The sequence below is a fragment of the Erithacus rubecula genome, assembly GCF_903797595.1.
Source record: "Erithacus rubecula genome assembly, chromosome: 2".
NCBI classification, from domain to species: Eukaryota; Metazoa; Chordata; class Aves; order Passeriformes; family Muscicapidae; genus Erithacus; species Erithacus rubecula.
The window spans coordinates 52,280,901-52,301,647 of record NC_136685.1 but is presented as its reverse complement, the minus strand read 5'-3'; the positions used below and the strand labels follow the sequence as shown (position 1 = coordinate 52,301,647).

General features: G+C 38.2%; 1 protein-coding gene across 8 annotated transcripts in view; it reads right to left on the bottom strand.

Moving 5' to 3' along the window:
• L3MBTL3 (L3MBTL histone methyl-lysine binding protein 3) overlaps positions 1–20,747 on the bottom strand; it is a 77,006-nt gene that overhangs the window by 42,460 nt on the left and 13,799 nt on the right. For all 8 annotated transcript variants that reach the window (XM_079297896.1, XM_079297898.1, XM_079297901.1 and 5 more), the window contains 7 exons: positions 11,994–12,105; positions 9,709–9,868; positions 8,589–8,727; positions 7,201–7,285; positions 4,976–5,067; positions 2,377–2,481; positions 944–1,079 (listed from right to left, as the gene is read on the bottom strand). In XM_079297896.1, coding sequence (XP_079154022.1) covers positions 944–1,079; positions 2,377–2,481; positions 4,976–5,067; positions 7,201–7,285; positions 8,589–8,727; positions 9,709–9,868; positions 11,994–12,105 — 829 coding nt within the window. The remainder of the gene's footprint in view (positions 1–943; positions 1,080–2,376; positions 2,482–4,975; positions 5,068–7,200; positions 7,286–8,588; positions 8,728–9,708; positions 9,869–11,993; positions 12,106–20,747) is intronic.

Genomic DNA, 20,747 nt, shown 5'->3' with positions numbered 1-20,747 from the left:
AGTGGCTTTACTCTCACTTTCCACACCTGAGCCCTGACATCCACAGTTTTATAATTCTCTGCAAGCACACCATCTTGAATCTGTGCACTCCTCATTTTCCAGCCATTCTAAATGATATTATACTATCCTCACTGTGTATGCCAAAATGGGAAATTCATTTATTTCTCTTTCCAGACTTCAGAACTTGCTCCCTTCATCCCCACACACTCCCTCCATATTCCAAAAGGACTGTATTTATCTGGTTTTTTTAATTTTTTCTATTTATCTATGGTACAATTCACTGCAGATGCCCTTCAATTACTAAAAGAAGTCACACAATGTGAAATGGAATTAATTATGCAAGTAAATTACACACATTTCACAACACATACACCATTTACATAATCCCTGTACAAATTACACCTTCAGGTTTGCAATCTTACCTTTTTTTCCTCCCTATTGATCTATTCATTGCTCTTTTTGTCTCCATTTCAGACTTAATCTTTGTGGAAAGAGCACAGTCTTAATTAATCTTTATCAACATACATACTATAACAGTGATCAGTATGCAGTAGTAAAATTGTAGCAAGACTTTTCACTAAAGGATCCTCAGCTGCCTGTGACACATCAGTTTAAGCACATATGTCACCACTATGCTGCCATTTTCCTTGCAATAAACTGGGGTTTACACTTGCTGCTTAGTTTTTTTTTTTTTCTCCCTAAATGCCTTATGAATGACTTATGGCCCATTTTGTTTTCTTGGCTTTTCTTAATTTCCACTGAATAAAAGCTGCATGCTTTGAATGTGATATTTTAGGCAAGACTTCAGTGTTTAATTTGCCATTTTTAAATACTCTTGATTAAATGAACTAAAACATTTCTGAAAATAAATAATATTACAGCATTACACAGGTACTCTTGATCTCAAAACTGTGTAAGACACATAGATTGAAACTAAACATACCTTTAGGTGGATGAAGCTTGTGACCTGTTTTTTCACACCATCCAACAGGATGAATGTCTGAAGAATCAGCATTCACCCAGAAATCGTAACAATCTGGATATCCATCAAAATGTAGTCTTATTCTGTAGCCACAAACCTAAAAGCAAGAATTGATAACACACAACACTATGTTTTAAGATCTTTGCTCTACACATAATCACTTCAATATTATGTATAATAACTGTATGTGTTCAGTCAGCTTTTTACTTCTACACAATCCTCTATGAATAAATTCATTTGATAAAAAGGAGAGAATTAAAAGGCAAAGCTATTCTCAGTCTGAGTGCCTCCTCTTCTGGTCAAAAGAATTTAACTAAAAGCTAGCTATTGCCAGTAGTGTTCAAAAACTTGAAAATGGTTCAACCCAGCATCAGAGTAAAGCATAAGCCCTACAGAAGAGCATGAATACATCTGACACAACTGAGGACAAAGTGCAGATAATGAGGTTCTCAAGCTATGCTGATTAACTGATATGCAAGGGAGCAGTGAACAATAAGTATGTTTAAAAGGCTCTCCAGAGAGATACTGAAAACTGTTTAAGTAAAGATGAGAAGTCAGTGGAGGTATTCCCCAGAACTTCATTATTCCATGAAGTAATAAGTCAACCACTGAGATAAGGAGAAAAACAGGACACAATACTCTACACAGAAGTTCTCCACAACTCCCCGAGTGCCAAATGCCCTAAATTTACTGCAGTCATCAATGAAAATCTCAACACCAACCCTATTTTATATTGAATTTGTACTCTGACATAACTTCCACTTCCTCATTTTAATTCACAAATGAAATCCAAAAAACAATTAAAGTTATGCAAAAATTAAATGTGTTTAAAAGATATAAAAAATATGCCTAAGAAGCAGATTCTCTATTGAAAGCAAAAAAGGTGTTCATCAGAAAAACTATTTAATGAACCAGAGCAAAATGAAAAACTGAATTTATATTTTATGTTAACTTGCACAGGTTGCCAATACAGGCAATTTCTGCGGCCATCAGCCTGAAAAAGTTGTAGCACAACACAAAGAAACTTTTAGGTACTTGTATCAGTATGGAGCAACTGCAAATACTATCAAACTTCTAATAAAACTGTATGCATCAGTTGTCATGTTTGCTTTCTATTTATTTTTTCTTTTAAAAACAAACTACAGGATTACAGATAAAGCTACACATCATCCAACTAGTCTGTTTTCTGTAGCTGTGCATGTTAAATATATGTATTGCTCCATTGCCATTTGGGTATATTCTTTACATGTCTATCAGGCAGAAACACAGCTTTATTAATTTAAAAAACATCTTCCTACATATAGTTTCTGCCTGGCTGTTAGGTAAGAGTGAGGGTTTTCAGCTGCTGCTGTTTCATTTCAGTCTCTACTATAACCCCACTGTGGCTTGCTTACCTCAGCCACTGTGAGAACACAGTAGATTGACTGGTGCTCGGGATCCACACCCTCCAGCTTCATCCCTACCTTGAATCCATTCTTGTTGTATGGGAAAGACTGATACTGCAATGGAAAACAGCAGGACACTGTATTTTGTAAGGATAAAACAAGGATTATTATTCATGTTTTTGAAGGAACTAATAAATCACTTAAAGTTTTGCATTTTCAAAAACATAGAGAGCAAAAGAGAAATTTATGATTGTTTAAAAAATACATTGATACAAGAATGACTTGAAACTCGAGAGTATGTAAGAAAATGAGGAAGAATTAGCAAAAGAGTCAAGGGAAAGATGATGATATAATTTGTCTTCAATAAAACAGCTTAGCAATTTAATTATTTGGTTTTCATCCTGTACAGTGACACTGACACCTTCCTGGTGGACATCATTCCTACAATAATCACAGCAATGATTCTGTTTTGCCTTTTCAGTTCCACATCTCAGGCCACGAAAGATGAACTGAAAGGCAGAAATACTGAACATGGTTTGTATGAAGAGGTGGCCTATTTGCTGTTCTTCATATGCTGAGTCCAGACTATGTCCAGGACAATCTCTACACCACAGGAACATGACTACCTTTACATCACATTACAATGAACCCAGAAGAGTATCTTTCAGAAAACAGAAAGTGAAAATGAGGCTAAGCAGGATGGATCAACCATATTTTTAATCAGCAGGCATCATCAACCCTCTGTTGAAGAAGAAGGAAGGTAGCAGATATTAAGGTTAAATTGGAGGAAAGATCAGAAAAATAAGCAACCAAAACTTACTGTGGAAGACAGTTAGCAAATTCACAGCCAGACAGTTTTATGTCCCAAATGGTTACAGAAAAAAAAAAAAAAAAAAAAAAAAAAAAAAAAAAAAAAAAAACAAAACAAAAACCCACAGGAAAAACACCTTAAATGTTCCCTTTTCCTTCTGTTCCTGTCTAAGAGACACATGCTCCTAAGTCAACTGCAGAACCACTGCAGCCAAAGGAAAGAGAAGGGTATCAAGGGAAATACCCAGAGGTATCACCTGCTGGGAAGGAAGAGAAACCTCGTGAGGCACAGCTCAGAAATCACTCTAAGGTCTAAGTACCAGGAAATGGCAAGGACCCTCCTGACCATTCCTAACTAAGGGTATGAAACAACACAGTGAAAAGTATTGCTACTGAAATGGTAAAATGAAAAGAAAAAAAAAAAAAAGTAATTCTCAAAATGCAAACAGAAATCAAGGATTCATAATTGGTGGAGATGTTTGGCTTGGGTTTTTTCAACCTATGTGGCTTGTTTGTTTGTCTGCAAAATGGAGAAACATTACCTGGCCAATTCTGAGTGTTATTAAGAATTCTCTTTCTGCTACAGGCTTTAAATACTGTGCACTAAATCAAGTATTACCCAGGGGCTAAAGAGTCTGAAAGAAAATACTAAATTAAGATGCACTGGATGAGAAAGGTACAATGTGGAGGAAATACCACACTTTGGCACCATGTGCAGTGCCATGCAAAGGCTGGGTACTGTTACAGCTTTTCATGGACCTTCAGACAGGCAGAGCAATTATTCTTGTCAATCCACCCTCCCACTTGGACACTCTTTATCCTGATTGTTTTCTTGCTAATTTTTGAACCAGTATAGAGCACAGGGGGACACAACTGAAGATAGGGGGGACTAGGATAGTCAGGGGACTGTTGCTCTTGCACCTACAAATCTATGGATTCTGTACACCTAAATCCCAGTTCTTCACTTTGTTAACTCAATAGCAACTAAACCACCAATTAAAGAGCAGTAACACACGCACATATAAGTTGAAAAGCTAATTCCCACAGAGGTTTAATAGTTAAAGTATGAAGCATACAGAAATAGATGGATGAAAGAAACTGACTACAAGTAACAACAAGTAAGAATTATAAGAAAAAGCATGAGCACAGCAGCTAAGATATGTTCACATGTTTCACCAGGTTTAGCAAGGGAAGATAGCAGCATGGAAATCTTGTGGATTTGGATACAGAGCTGTCTTTCAAGCAAGAGAGATGGCACTAATGAAAGCTCTGAAATTACAAAGGACACCACAGCAGGCAAAGGACAAGCAGGACATGATGATGTGACATCCAATAAGACGACAGGCAAAAGGAGAACAAGACAAAGTAGTATCTGATGTAACAAAATATAATGTCAGCAGAAGCTGAAGAAAAGACAGGCAATATAATCAAAGCAACAAGACAGAAGATGACCTTTGTACCACCTTTCTAAACATATTTAAAGAAAATTATGTGGAATGAAAAAGTGTGGTTGTGTATCACATTTTTTTGCTTCAGAGACTAGAAGGAATGGCTAGAACTTCAGATTCTGGAAGAGCTTCTGCTTTCTGCAGTCTGATTTGACAGCATTCATGTACAACAGAATTCTCTGAAGAAACAGATAATTGCTTTCATAATTGCTGACAGACACAGCATTATTTTCATCATGCAGGTTTTCCCCACAAAAAGCCTAAAATCTTCAAATTATTTTTGTTGATTGATTTCCTAGAAATTTCATGATCTTAGGTGGTTGACTGACTTAAACTTGCGAAGGTCATACCTCTTTAAAAAGCTTAGTAGGTACTGCAATGGCCCTTTCTTCCTCCAGATAGGATGCCCAACACCATGCTTGCCTTCCTTTAGAGGGTACAGCTATAAAGAAGCATAAACCAGTGAAATAATTCTGTAACTTAACATCTCAAGGAAAAAAAAAAATCAACAACACAAGTTTATAATATCCTTAAATTTACATTTTATAAAATGCACAAATGGTGTTGTTCAGAACTTATTTCAGAAAAAGGAGAAGTTCTGCTGGTTGAAGGTACCAGGAACATGAAGGTTCCTGGTTTGTCCAGAAATATTTCTAGCATTTCAAACCTTGACTAATAACTAGAAAAAGCTCCTTCACGTGACAAGAATACTTACAAAGTCTTGCTCCAACACTTTTTTCTTTATTGCTCCTAAGAAGCATTAAGATATACAATTTGCAAATATGTAAAAAGATGAGTTCAAATCACAAAATAGCTCAGTATTTTAAGGGGTTTCTTTTTCCTTCATGTCCTTCTTTTAGTGGAAAGCATTTTCAGCTGGATACTGCTCATAGTAAGTTTTTTAAATCATGGTTGAAATATCCTATTCTTTGACAGCATTCAAAGTGTTTCTCACCTACTCTATCACTTTGTAGTTTGATGACTTTGGGTAGAAAGGCAGTGATTTAACAGTATTTTCTGCAAGTCTTCAGAACTGTCAGCAGTGCTTTTTTTCCTCAGGATGTCATTAGCATATGACAGAAACCTCCAGTTTCAGGTTTGTTCACGCAGTATGAGCACTTGTATAGTAATAGCAATATTGCTTACAGTCCATCTTAATAATGGCTACAGTTTTCAGGCCTTGAAAATAAGGCACTACCTGCACTAGCAATAGCCAGGAACTTCAAGAACAGATGGCCTGGAGGCTGGCCATTTATGTATCTACTTTCATACACCTCTACTCTGGCTCTACTGATCTCCACCTAAAATGCCTCCTCTGCACAGGCAGCTTAGCATTCCAGACCATAAGCTTACACTGTCAGAAGGATTCATTACAGTCCACACTGTGATTCTGGCCTGATCCAGACTATGAGCTACTCACAGGAAAATAAATCCTTTAAGTAACAGTCTGGCTTAGCATTTTTATGATTAAAACATGAACCATAACAATAGTGATGCCAAACTCTCCTGAAGAAAGCTGATGATGTAACCAAAAGATAATAAATTTCAGAGTGATAGTGATTGCTCAACACTATTAGACCACATTAATTTTATTTGGGATTTACCCAGTTTTTATCTATTCCATTAAATAAATTATTTGTGCTTGGTTCTGAATACAAACTGGTCTTTTATACCAGTTTATACTTTCATACTGATGTTTTCTCAAATAAAAATTAAAAAAACCCAACAGAAGAAATTTGTAAATCATTCTGTGAGTGGGCAGCAGTGATTTCCACAGAGCATCAGCTTTGTGCTCGTGTCTCACACACTTCGTATCTCTTCAGCCTTAGAAGCAACTGCAGAAACATTTCAGGAATGACTCTGTCTTGAGAAGGGGATCTTTCAGAACTTGTATTGTTGCATCTTCAACCAGTACTTCATCAGAGCTAATTGGAGGTCTGTGGTGATTAGTGGCCTGGCAGCCTCTGCTAATGTCTCCCCATCTACCATAAGACACACTCTGGAGGGCAAGATGTGGCTGGTGTACCACTGAGGCATAATAGCAGCTGATTCTACAGTTCTTCCTAAAACTATCTATCATACAAATAACTTGAAAGAACAGCAGTCATTTAAAATATGTTTTATTATGTTGCTTGATGCAGTATATGTCCCTTTGGATTGATTATAGCAATTATTCCTAAACAGTTCCATAAATGTGTCTATTTCCAGCACATAATGAAGATGCAAAATTGATCCCCAAGGAAACAAAAGTAAACTTTCACTTCTGCTTGATACATGTCTTTCAACATCTGGGAACTCAATGGAGCTGATTCTCTCTAATACTGGCTCTATTTAGAGGGATGAAAAGAAGAAAACCTAAAATGTACATTAGTTGCATTTACACTCACTATATCCTCCCCTATGCTGCCTTAAAATTTAATTGCTGTAAATAACACTGTCACTGTCTTTTTACAGTGGTGAAAGAAATTCAACAGGGAATACAAATTCTGTGAAACAATGCTGGCAATTCACAATAAGATATGGATATTATCTGAAGAATTAATGGTTGAGATTTTTGTTTCATACTCTAACTTACTTTGTTTCAAAACTGTTATCTCCCCTTTCCTTTTTCTCCTGGCTCTCTGTGAGACTCTCAAGATCCTTCCTTCAGGTTTGTCCTCCTAAATTAGAAAAAAAAAAAAAAAAGAGTACAGTAACCTCATTAGCTTAGAAGTCTAGTATGATAAAAGTTGAGATACTTTAAACTGAAGTTTAAACTGTGACTTCGTTTAAATGGCTATTGACCTAGCTCTCTCCTACCTCAAACAATCATGCAGATATCTAATAGAAGCCAAGTGAGCCATCAGTGACAAATCACAGCAAACACAGTGAAAATGGCAGGCAGAAGGACTCTCATCACTTGGCACTCAGCCAGCCTTGCCTGACCCACAGACACATCATGAAGCCTTCAGCAGACCCACTGATAAATAACAGTATCTTTGGAATGTTCATGCTTCCAAAATAATTTAAAGGAAAATCTCTCACAGCTTTACTCTGGTTTGTTAGTTTGTTTGTTGTTTTTTTTCAAATGTACAATTGTTAAATACAAAATTGCACTGATCCTTTAATTTTTTTTAATGTTTTGTATTAACAGTGTTGTGAGCACTTGAGCAGAGTAAGTACTCATCTGGGAGGGCAGATGCATGAGACAAAGAAGGCATTCCCTGACTTTTGCCTAAGTTACTGCTGAACAGAGAGCTGCAAATTCCCTCCTGACAACTCTAGTGTCTTCAGCCTTTTGACAATCTGGTGGTTGCAGGATTTCATCCTTCTCCCTGAAAACTTTGCTACCCCCAACAGTGTCACAGCCATTAGGAAGAAAACACATTCTACAAGAAAACAAACACTATAGGAAGGTACTGTGGTAAGCTTTTTCTAAAATGAAGAAAAATCCAAAACAAAAAAAACCAAAAGGTGCCCCAAAGCAAATTACAATGCAACACAAAAGCAAAACATATTTTTGGTTATGATTTTTAAAGGCAAATTACACTAAGAAAATCCAAAGTATTCCCTTCTTAACTGTAATGTAGCTTTCTTTGTAAATAAATTATTGTTCTATAGTTATTTATTCATGTCCAGAATGACAAAGTAGCAGGGTTGTTAGGAAATATGTACTCCTGTTTTTTTCAGGCTGAAGACATGGCAAGTCTATGTTACCATCCTTTTTCCTTTAAATTATTTTTGTTCTGTTCTTAAAAAAGCAGGGAAAAGAGACAAAAAACAGCTTTTATCAATTCACTGTCAATAATTACAATTTACTGCTGAGGCATAATTAAATTGGCAAACGAACCAACTACTTATTGTGGTTCTGACAGAGTGATGAAGTCCCTTCTCTTTGGGGACTGATGGAGCTACTGACATTGCAATGCAAGGCAGAACTACCACCCAAACACTGGCAGGAATGGGTTTGTAATGCATACTGACAATTTCATCAGGATTCTCCTTCTTCTCCCCATTATCCCGGGGCTCTTCTTTGAGAGGTACTTTCGCTTTTCTTTTCCGAATGCCTTTAGAATCATCTTCCCCATTGCATTCCATGCTGGGATTCTCCTCCTTTGGCTCTCTATCACAGGAACAACACAATGACACAAAGCCAATATTATTTCACTTCTCTTATTCATAAAACAAGTTAAAAAGCAAGTAAATGGGTGGGTCCCATAGTATTATACTGAATATATTCTTAGAAATACTACTGAAAATTAAGTCTGTCAAAAGAATAAATCTGAGAGACATACAATAGCAACTGTAAAAGGAAAGCTGTCAGCTTATGCTGAACAAGTTCTACATGTTTTAAACAGTGTCTTTTTTCATGTACCATCAAGTCTCCCGGAGAAGCAAACTGTGAAATGTTTAGGACTGCAGGGCAGTTTAGAGAAAAGAAGGTAAAGGTAGCTGCTAAGTCTGACAAATCCAGTTGAAGAAAGCTGGTACGTGACTGTACAAATTGCTAAACAAGAAATCAGAACAGAAAACTTTGAAGCAATTAGCTAAAAATGAAGGAAAATGTACAAAATTGTAAATGTTTAAAACTAGCAGTATGCAATACAGAATGGACACACTGACACAAACATGCTTTTATGATGAGATGAAATGCACCAGCTGAAAAAAAGGAACTGAGAAACTGCAGTATGCTCATGTTTTCACTCACTGTCAGCTATAAAACAGCTCTTGCACTTAATTATAATTAACTTACCACCCCAACCATCTCATTACTGATTATCTTAATTCCAATGACTGAAACAGGGTGGGAGTCTGACACTGATTCATGCATCCCATAGACTGTTTTACTGCTTGCATCTGACAGCAGAACACAGCACACTGAGTAAAAACGACTGCCTTCAATGTCAGTGTTAGACAAAACCAAATGTCGCTGAGGCATTCACACAAAAAAACAGTGAAAGAACATTATGAACCAATGGTGACTCTGAAACTTGTCTGCTTAATACCTCCCTCTGCCCCACCATGAACATTTTATCCCACCACTTCACTCTCATGTTGCATTTATGCCAAATTCTTTGTTTCTATGCTTTATTATAGCACCTACTTGTTTTTTACTTGCTGGGCACATTTCTGGCTGCAAAATTTCCCTTCAGGAACAAATTCTTCTATGGTACCATAGCGGTAACAGTTTTCACAGAAAACAAGTCCATCCACTTTTGCAGTTTCCTTCAACCTTGTGGGGATCCCTGTCTTTTCTGAAAAGGCTGCACAATGACAAAAGTTAACTTCACTTAGGCAGAGGTGATACATTCCCAAACATCCTTAGAAGGCCTTGCCAAGCAAACAGAATGAAGAACTAGGAGTTAGTGCTTATGTGAGGTCCAGATTGCTGACAATTCACATTGCAACAGGAGAGAGGAACCCACTATTCTATGGCTCTGTCACAGCTTGATGGGGCTACTTGTGGAAGGACTGAATTTTGTGCCAGGCACTGACTGCCCACAGCATCATCACTGCTCAGAATCCATGACCTTACCTCTTGCTGATATGCCTATTCCTAAATCTGGGAGAAAAGAGTTGGGGGGAGTGATCTTTCTTTGGGTGAAATTGTTTCTGGAAGCAAATTGCTGACTATAGTCTGCAGTCTCTAGCAGCAGCTACTGCTCAACCTGCCTGAGGTTCACCAGAAGTGAAACATCACTCAATTTGTAACAAAGCAACCTTCAAATCATACACTGATCCTAACCTGCAATTTCCCCACAACAGGCAAAAAGCCTAGGAGAGGCTACATCTAGGAGAGAATGCAGCTACTTTCCCTCACAAGCAAGTATGGAGTATGTCAAGTACTCCAGCCTCTAGAGCAGGTTGTTGTCTTCGTACCTCCCCAAAAAGCAGATTTTATGTCACGAACTATTTACGTTGCTTAAGCACTGTACTGTCTTTGAAAGCAGAGTCAAATGAACTCTTGCATGCAGGCTATCTCCCCCAGAAGAATATATAATGTAAGCTATACTTACATACCAACATCATAAGTGGTTCAAAACAACCATTTCTTCTCACAATGAAAAATTTTAGCAGTGTTTTTACTTTCGGGGAGCACTAAATTAATCAAGGACAGTGTAAGGTAGCAGAATGTTTACTTGATATGTTTACATGCCCATAAACAGAGTTCAATTCAGCAGAAACACAATTTTTTGTTTGTTTGTCAGACTGGAGGGGATGCAGTTGCGTGGTTTGCTGTCAGTAACTGATCTCTCAGTCTAAGCAGAGAACCTGTTGTGCTACTACACGGTCACAGTGTTGTTACTCTCATCACAGCTCTGAAACTTGAATTTAACTATCACTGCCGTGCTACAGAACACATCAACTGTGATCTGAAGCTTCAGACCTCAGGGGGCCCCAAACCACCTTCCTACCAGTGTTAATGTCCCACATGGCAATTATGATCTAATGGCAAGGGAGCAGCAAAGGAAAGCTCTCACTGACTTCTCGTGCTTACAGGGATGATTGTGAAACAAAAATTGTGAAGTGTGCTTTTCAAAAGACTTACAGAATGCATATTTTAAAAGAAAGTTGATAAAATGTAGTACCAACAGGAAATTAGGTAGCTCTAAATAATCAAAAACCCATTGTGATATTCTCTTTCACAGTACTCCATCATTACTGGAGTCAGTGTAAAAAGATTGCAGTAATTTATGACCACATAAAGGAACTTTCCTTGAACAAAACAGGTGTTTCTTACTTCAGTACTTTTAATCCAGGAAATACTTTATCTGGTAGCAAGATACGACAACTCTTAGAGTGTTACCATTCAAGATAAACATTAACTGTTACTACACACTACTTTTAATGCTTCAAAAGAGCATAGTCAGCAGGAGCAAGGCAGCTATGGGGGTTCACACTGCACATGTTACACTGACATTGGTGGTGGCACCTGTACTGACCATACCAGGGCAGCTTGCTAGCTGAAAAGTTCATTTGTGCACTGCAAATTCTGTGGGCAGTCTAGAGAACCAGCTCAACAAAAAATTTCAATAATTCAGAATAGTAAATTCTCAATGCTTAAAAGAAATTTACTATTTTGCAAACTAAATAGACGGAAAATACCAATTCTAAATTTAGAGAAAATTACTGAAAGGAAAAAATTGTGGCTGTAATTGAACTTTAGATGCTTAACAGTGGAATTATTTCCTTTCAACATGAAATGAATTTATTTTCATACTAATTTATATCCCAAGAACTGGGTTACTTCATCAGAGATACTCTGTTCAATAAAGCAAGTAAGTTGCTATTTTATTATTATTATTTTGGAGGCAAGCTTTAAGGAGAGCTGATACACTAAAGAAACTATAGTCTACCACAGAAAATGTTTAGTGCTTCTTAACTGACCTTCTTGAGCAGTTGGAACCATCCAGGTTGTGGTAGCAGTTGCCTTTTTAACACTTTCCATCTCAGTTTCATCTGTAATTACTTCCAGGGCCCCAAATTCATTGACTCTAAACTGTAAGATAAAACAAATGGCATAGTGCATAGTAAAAATTTACTAGAAGTCTCTTGAAGTACCTTCTATTCCCTCACCACAATGCCTATTTTCTATGTGTTTCTGCTTATCCCCATGGAATTCAAAACAAGCCATTCTTGTTTCTATCCAGCCAAATGTGAATTCATTTTGATATCTATAAATATTAATTTGCAACAGATACTGATACAGATGCCTCCAATATCTAACTTATACACACATATAAAAAGAAAAATCAGTAACAGAAATTCATGGGAACATCCCCTAACCATATGTTTTTCACTACCAGCAAAATAACACACTCCAGACATGGAGTATTCCTTCTGAGGACAAGGGAGCTGAACGAACACAACACACCAAATGCTTCACAGAGTAGAGAAATTTCAGCATCCCCTGAAAACACAGTACTTCTCCACTATAAAGCACACATAAACAAACATCTCAAGGCAGTTTATGAGGTGTTTAATTACACGCTGAATGTGATATTGCTGTCAGCCAGACACAAGGCTCAACAATGCCCCACATGCTGTGCTTACACTGGAGCACCACGAGCTATAGCTGTCCTGCTGCCAGAAGAAAAGTTTCTTCCCAATGCTGTAGTGATTGCAGCACTCCCACACGAAAATCACTTCTGCTTCCCAGTCACTACATGGTTTGCATGCCCAGATGGTTACATGGGTTAAGCCCAAGGCAATGTTTTGTCCCTAACTGTCCACTCTGAACAGTGAAGGAGAACCTTTGCTACAGAGGACAGGTCTTGATCAGCGTGGTGCTCTTACCAACAGCTTTCAACAGGGAAAATTACATATGAGAGAATCCTTCAAAGCCCCCCAGCATCCACCAGAGAAGATATTTCTTCAAGGCCATAGCATGAAGCCTATTTCTGTTTCTCTGGTCAGGCAATCCTACCTTGGGAAAAGGAGAAATGGAACAATTGCCTGGCACTACACTGACCCTGTTCTGTGCCTTCAGAGGTTGTTGAACACATCACACCCCTTCACTTTGGACCCTAACATGGCACAGTACTGAAAATAAGCCATTCTGGCTGCAAGCAAAGGTGACTCCCATACACACACACCAGAGCAGTGTGCTTTCACTGTTACAGTCCATCTTCCAGCCTTAACATTTGCAGAACTAACAGGTCCTAAGGAATGTGAATAGGTAAGAAATAATAAGCTGGGGAGAGGGAAAGGAATAAGAGGCCCTCACACAATCATATGATGTCTGAAGCTAATATTTTTGCTTGTGATCAGCTGTGCTCACAAGAGATATGGACAAACTGCTTATAAATCCATCTGGACTGAAACAACACGAGTTCAACTTTGAAAGGCAACCAAATGCACTAAACACCACGTGCTGATACTTCAGTTTGTGGAGAGACATTCATGCTGTTCCACCCAAAGAAAAGCAGTAGAGTTACTATTCAGAAGAGTCTTACAGCTGACTTAGGCACTTGTTCCTATTTTGGTTAAGCTCATTATTGCTATTGGTGCTTTGCTGCCTCTGCAACAGGTGGATGTCAGAGGGAAAACCTTCCTCACTTTCAAGAGCTCCAACTCTGCAAGAGCTGTCTCACAGCAGGCAAGCTGTGAACATGAGCCAAGACACCTGCAGGTTGCTGCAGCCTACCAGGCTGGGCACAGGGAGGTTACTGAGCAGCTTTTCAAAACACTCTCCCACACCTTACATACAGCTGGAACAACCATACACCAAAGGTATTTCTGAACAGTCTGGGATACCTCTGCATGATTCAATCAATGGCCAGCCCTGACAGCACACACCTGCTCCTCCTCCATCCTGTGGAATGGAAGGACATCACCCCAGGCAAGGCAGTGACCTGCCAGCCCTTCTGGCTCCAGGGGGCTGACTGATAGGCACCAAACAATGGAAGACATGACTGCAGGGAAGGCTGTTCCCAGCCACTCTTTCCCTGGAGGCTGTTAACAGCAGCAAGGGCTGAACCATTTAGGAAAAGCTCCTCACCAGCCAGACCACCATGCTAAGATGGTCTCAGTGACAGGGAGTGACAACTTACCACTGGCTTAGCAGGCAGGAGGGCACAACAGTCCAACTGGGCATGGCCTCACTGATCACTGTAATTCCTTGGTTTTGCCTGCAGCCTTGCCTTTCCTGGTCAGAGGCCTCCATCCCCTGTTTGGAGGCAATTTGGAATTCATGTCTGCTCTCACTCGCTATTTCCCCAGTGACAGCATCAGCACTACTGTATACACCAAGCTCTTTGTGGCTAATCAGAACAACACCTCAGACCTGGGAGGTCATACTCTGGCTTTAGTTGGGGAGGAAAATACATGAACAGCTTGTGACAAAGGTTAACTGCTTAAAAACGGGATAAATAGACGTACAAAGCAGCATGCTGCACAAAGTTATGACAGGAGAAGAGCTGCCAGAGCAACATGCCAACTAGTGTATACTGCTGGAAGCATGACAAAAAGGGATCTAGATTAATGGAGGTTTATGTGCCTATGAAAAAATTCAGCACATTTTTAAGTCTTTTCTAGTTAGAGTATAGGCAACAGAAAACCTGAAAGTAAAGGTTTCACCATAATATTTCCTCCAAGTCAAAATGCAGTAAGAGCAGTCCTCCCAGACACCTCCCTAGGTGTCTTGGCATTTTGAAATGTCACAGCAGGCAATATAGAGGGTTAGAGACAGTGCCATTGAGCCAACTTCTAAGGATGGAGCCATAGCTTTCTGAGAAATAAAAAATTGTCATCAAGTCACAAAGCTCCTTAAGTAAATATAGAAATTTGTATTGGATCAAGGGAATTCCCTTCAATCTGCCCTTATTACACCAAACAGTGAAACTGCCCTTGACAAAAGCAAAGTTAGGTTTTAACCAAGTACTTAACAAATAAACTCATAAAAAAGACTGATTTTTGTCACTTCAGTGTTTTAAACAGGATAAATTATAAGGCTTGTTGGGTATAAATTCAATCCACTTGACTTTCATCAAATGCCTGTTGACATACTTTAAGTAGTATGTTTAAGTTTTTCTCTGTCCCACACTATGAAGCCAATGGTGTTAAAAGATCAGACAGCAACAGAAAAGATAAACAGGAATAAATAAAACATCTGGATAGGAAATTTAACTTCAAAAGTTTCATGTACAGGCGAGCAACGAGGGCAAAAATACACATGTTCAAGAAACTGCAATTCTTTTAATGTAAACATATTGCAACTGAGTTGGCAGGAAGAGTCCAGCTGCTAATAGGTAAATACACAATACAGAAATTAGTCAGCTGCCTTGTCTGCAGTTTCCACAAGGATCAAGAGCAGTAGCTTCCATTTAAACATCATGTGAGATTCCTTCCACTCAGAGCTGAGATACATTTCTATATTCTTGGGAAATGATGCCCTGATATACTAAAACTTCAGCTTTTATGACTGCTAATTTTATCACCAGGAAAATTTTAATATTCATTCAACAAGTAATGAACATACTGAAGGAAGTTGAGGCTTAAATAAATAATAATCAAATATTATCAATACTTTCTGAACCATTTCTGTCCATTCACATGCTAAGTTTTTCTACAGGGACCAAAATCCCTTAAAAGAAACACTTTTTAAAAAATTAAAATTGTATAAAAAATTTACACAGGACTGAAACAAGCATCATAAACCACTGATAGGAAGTCTTTGTCTATTGCAAGCAATAGTATCATACAAAGTATTTCATAAATGTTTTAGAAGCAGACAGGTTTTCTCTCGCCAGTGAACTGAAAGTCTATTCCTGAATTTCTTTCTTGAAAAGCCTCCTTTTATATTTTAATTCCCAGATACACATGATCAGTTTTTAAGCCACATTGCCCTGTGGATTACATAGCTGTAGTACTCTAACACTTACTCTCTTGCAATATGATAGAGAAAGGAATTATGTACCTCCTCAAACTCGATTTTATTGCACTAAGCACAAGGTTCTACAAGGTTCCTACAAAAATGTTCTCCATCTTCCTGTTCAGCCTGCCATTCTTTGCCCACCATGTGCTATGCTGAACCATGGGAATCCCAGGGAACACACAAAGCATAAATCAAGTGAGTTTAGAGAATTTCCACTTCTAATGGAAGTTCTTTCCCTTATCCTGCTGGCTGGAAGGCATCGTAGCTTTATGTAGGGCTAATTGAATGTTAAAAGGGCTTTTGATTCTCTTGTCCCCATTTCACAGAAGTACTCTTAAGCATCTATGTGGGATGAACAAAAATTGCAAGCAATGCAAAATATCTATCATATTGTAGATTAATTCCGAAAAACACAAACCTGTTGGGAACAAATGCATACAATCTAGTTTCAAATTAAGCCCACACTGTTACATGTGTCCAATTCAGAGCAACTCAGATCAGACTATCAATGTCTGCTGTTACTTATGCCTTCTTAAGAATGTAAAAGATCTCATCAGTTCCCACAGGTATCAAATCAGAATAAAAGTTGCTATTGCTTATATATGGTAAAATTATTATTTGGGAGAATAGATTAAAAAAAAAAAAAAAAGGAAGAACAATTGAAATGCAAAGGGAAAAAAAAGAACAAAACTCTCACATATGTTAATGCACAGCTTTAAAATAAATTAGAAAAATCAGCCAACACCACCATCTACTGGGCAAGACAAGGACAAAAGTTCATTGCAATAAAGACAATTGTTGCTGCATTCTGACAGCAATTTCAGCAACAAAACCTATCTTGACACCACAACAGTGATTGCAGACATGCTCAGAAGAAATCTGCAAAATATTTAACATCGAAAACAAAGAAAACTGAGTAAATGCTCAATAGTCTTTATGCCTATGATGTAGCTGAGCTTCAAGCAGTGGAATTCCACAACAGTTTGTCAAGAGGACTGACACCTGGGACTTCAGTGATACAAGAACTACACCCTGATCTCTAGCTAGCAAAAAGTTATCATCATTCTGGATGTTAATCATCATTTAGTCAACAGAGGACTCCTCAAATAAATCAGAGCTTTTCTGGTACTTTGAAGTCTTTTTAAAGTGAAGGAATCATCTGTCACCACCAAATTGTCCAACAACATCCTGATGCATGCCAAACTATTTTTTATGTATTACTTAAGTTGAATAAGTTACTAAATGCCACACCTTGTCCATTCCACCAGAACCCTCTTCCCCATGTTTATTTACATGCACAATCACATACTACTTTTTCCACAGAACCCCTGCCCCAGGCAAGGGCTGAATAGCATCCAGAAAAGTGAGGCAGCTGTTGGTATTTTTATACCCTTTTTTCAAGCAGTAAAGTCAGTCTTATTTACCCTACATGGTTTGAAAGCAGAATGCCTGTTTATTTTCTTTTTAAAAAAAACCCAACAAAGAAAACGTATCTAAAAAAGCTTTAGGCACTCTAGAAATTACAGTTACAATGCAGTGTAAAGTAACTCTGAAACAAAATCTCTATTCTCAGCCACCTACCAAATACCACCCAAAAACCCTCTCTTTGGTAGCTCTTCATCCTTCTGAGTAGTCTGCTCCCAGCTTATTTTAAAGCACTCAGTAATCATATGATGCCTTACACTTGCCTTGCCACAAAATTTTGATTCTTTTAGGGATAGGGAATACTGGGAAAATGTGCTCCTGCACCTGCCAATTCTGCTTCTTCAATGATGAGAAAGGATCCTGCCTGCACACTGCTACTCTTCAAGTATGGCGAAAGAAAAACTTAAGTGGGATCACAGGGTATCTAGGGCTCCTTAAATCATAATCAGCAGAAATTAAATTCCTCAACATGACCAAGGGGCAAGTCCAGACCCACTCTTACTGGAATGATGTTGTCAACAAGAAAGTCAAGCACTTCCACCAATCTTGGACTGATTTTAAGATGCCTCAGTAACACTGCAATAGGCTAATCCTGAAGTAAGAAAGAAGAGAGAACAATTTGCATCCAAAAACAAAGGGTTTTTTCCTATCTGGGCAGGCACATGCAGGAAGGAATTGCTATCAAATTACATCCTTCCAAAAATAAAAACAATCTCTCATCACTGAACAGAAAGCTAAGGTACCATCAGAAAACATATCCCTTTAGCAAGGGAGACTGACATTTTCCCAGTATATACCAATACCTCAGCCTTGTCTGCAGTAATGTTTATCTACTTTATTCTTAGACACTCCTCAGGCTCTTCCAAACTCCCCCATCCCACTTCAAATGCTCAAGAATTATCTCAGTACCAGAGGGCTTCCCACTGATTTCTCTACACTGCAAACTCAGTCTGCCTTATTATCTCCACTTGAGTAGGAAATTGCAGCTAAACAGACTTTCTTAAGGTGACACATAAATCAGCAACAGAGCCAGAAGTCAAGGCCTGCCAAGATGACACTTATTGATCCAGAAGTTGACCTACAAGGCAACCCTGGCTCCGAATTATTTCGCCAAGAATATTTCTAAACACAAAACACTAGTATCTCATGGGAAGCCCAAGCTAGCAAACAAATAAAAAATGGCAACCTGCCAAAAATGTGGTTCCAGTGAGTTGCTCAGCATCGCACAGAAAGGCCGTGGTAGAAGCAAGTGTGGACCTAAGCGTTCCTCTATGGGATTTACCTGCAGCAACCACAAAACTATTCCTTTTCCTGCCTGAAACCCTCTGCCCAGTTGTTTGCAAATTTAACAGCATCTACAGAAAATAGCACAGGAGATTTTGTGGTAAAACCATATGATCACTTAAGGGAAGACTACCATGAATACACACGAGGGAATGCAAGTAAAGAGCCAAAGGCAAACCCAAATCCAGCATTTCTTGCCTCTGCAGTTTTAACCATTTTAATAGTGAAATTTCCATTTTTGGTCTTTTTTTTCTTTATATAAGGTTCACTCACTTTACAGCATTGCAAAGTTTTAACCAGTTTTAACAATGACAATGAAGCAGAGCAAGAGCTAATGAATTACATTAGATTCCACATGAAATTAACTTTATTCTGTTTCAAAGGACCAGGCCACTAGGTAGATCTGAAGGGGCTCACACATGGTCAGATAAAGTTCCCATCCACCTTGCTTTCTGCTCCCTACACTAACTCCTTACCACCTTTCCTGAAGGGAATCCATCTTCTCTCTAGAGCAGCAGTGACAGCAGTGATTTAACCAGTTCCCAGTAGCTGATGTTTCCCACTGACATCACTCTCATGGACTCTCCCTGCCTCTCCAGACTCAAAGTGTAGCACATGCTGCCATGAGAGAACAGGAACAGCTCTGCACAGCCTGAGACACTACGGATGTTTCCATAACAATGTGAGAAAAGAAGTTGTTCTGAAATCATTAATTATCTCGGGCAAGCTTGAATGCAATGTCAGAACAGGCAGGAGAAAGGAATGTACATTACTGCCCTGAGTTGCTGCACCCTTGCATTCAGGAACACAGCAATCCAAATCACTCTTCTTTACAGCACTGATGGAAATACCAAACACCACTGGCCATTATTACACCATTCAGTTCCACTACTCTATTTAGTTTCCTACAGTATTTGTTGCCCAACTTTCTCTACAAGTTAATTTCTTCATCATCAAATTTTAATTATTTTTCTTTATGTTCAAGTACAATTTGCAAGCTGGAAATAACCAAAATTCTGTCCATGCAGTTTATAACTGCTCACTTTCCAAACACAGCACTAGAAAATGCATTAAGAAGTACTTCATAAACTTCTGTCACTGCAGTAGGAAGTGACTGTAAATTATTACAGCTTTTCCAATTTAATGAGTATATTTAAATCTTGAAGCCATGGTGTTACTGTGTGCATGCAGCACAGAGATTTAAAAAAAAAAAGAAAAAAAAGAGAAAAAAGAGGAGCATTTCACATTTACATTCACACCATGCAGACTAACTGGTAAGCACTGATGTTTTTCAGATGAGCATACATTACTTTGCCTGCCACATGAAGGCATTCTGTAATTTGTAAACTATTTTAAATTCTACTGGAATTCAAGTTTTCTGTTTTATTTAAACATCTTGAAAGAACTAATATACAATGCTAAAATTTTTGTTCACAGTCTTCAATATTATACTGTACAATTTTTAATTCTCCCCGTTCCCTGTGTAATTTGAAATTCTGGCATTTTCCACAACTACTCACTACTTATCTGTCACACAGCATGCTCAAAGCAGTACTCAAGGAGCTTTAACTATTTTTGCTGAAGATTGTTTCAACAAAATCTGTATAAGGATTTATTTCCACAGCCTTCTCCAAGTACAAGTGACAAAACCCTAACAATTAAGAGTGCCCAAAGTTACAAGGAAAGAACATTTTCAGCGTTTTACTGGCACAGAAACAAATGCAGGAATAAGAGACTGTGGTATGGCTGAGAAGGGAAGTTTGGTATCTGATTTTTCCGCCTCCTTTTGATTAGACTGGGAAGTGAGTGCCCCCTGGTGCAGCCCATCTCACTGAAGTCTGGTAGGCATTAAACTGCCTACAAGACTTCCTGACAAAAAGAAATAATCTAGGTATCTATTCCTGATTTATATGTTCTTCTGTACCATAAGAAAAGTTAGATTTAATAAATAATAAGAAAACATTGACAAAAGTTATTTTTAAATGTTTCAAAAACATTTTTCTCTACTTACAATAGTGTCTTACCAAGTTTTTGTCATCCAGGAACTAATATGCACA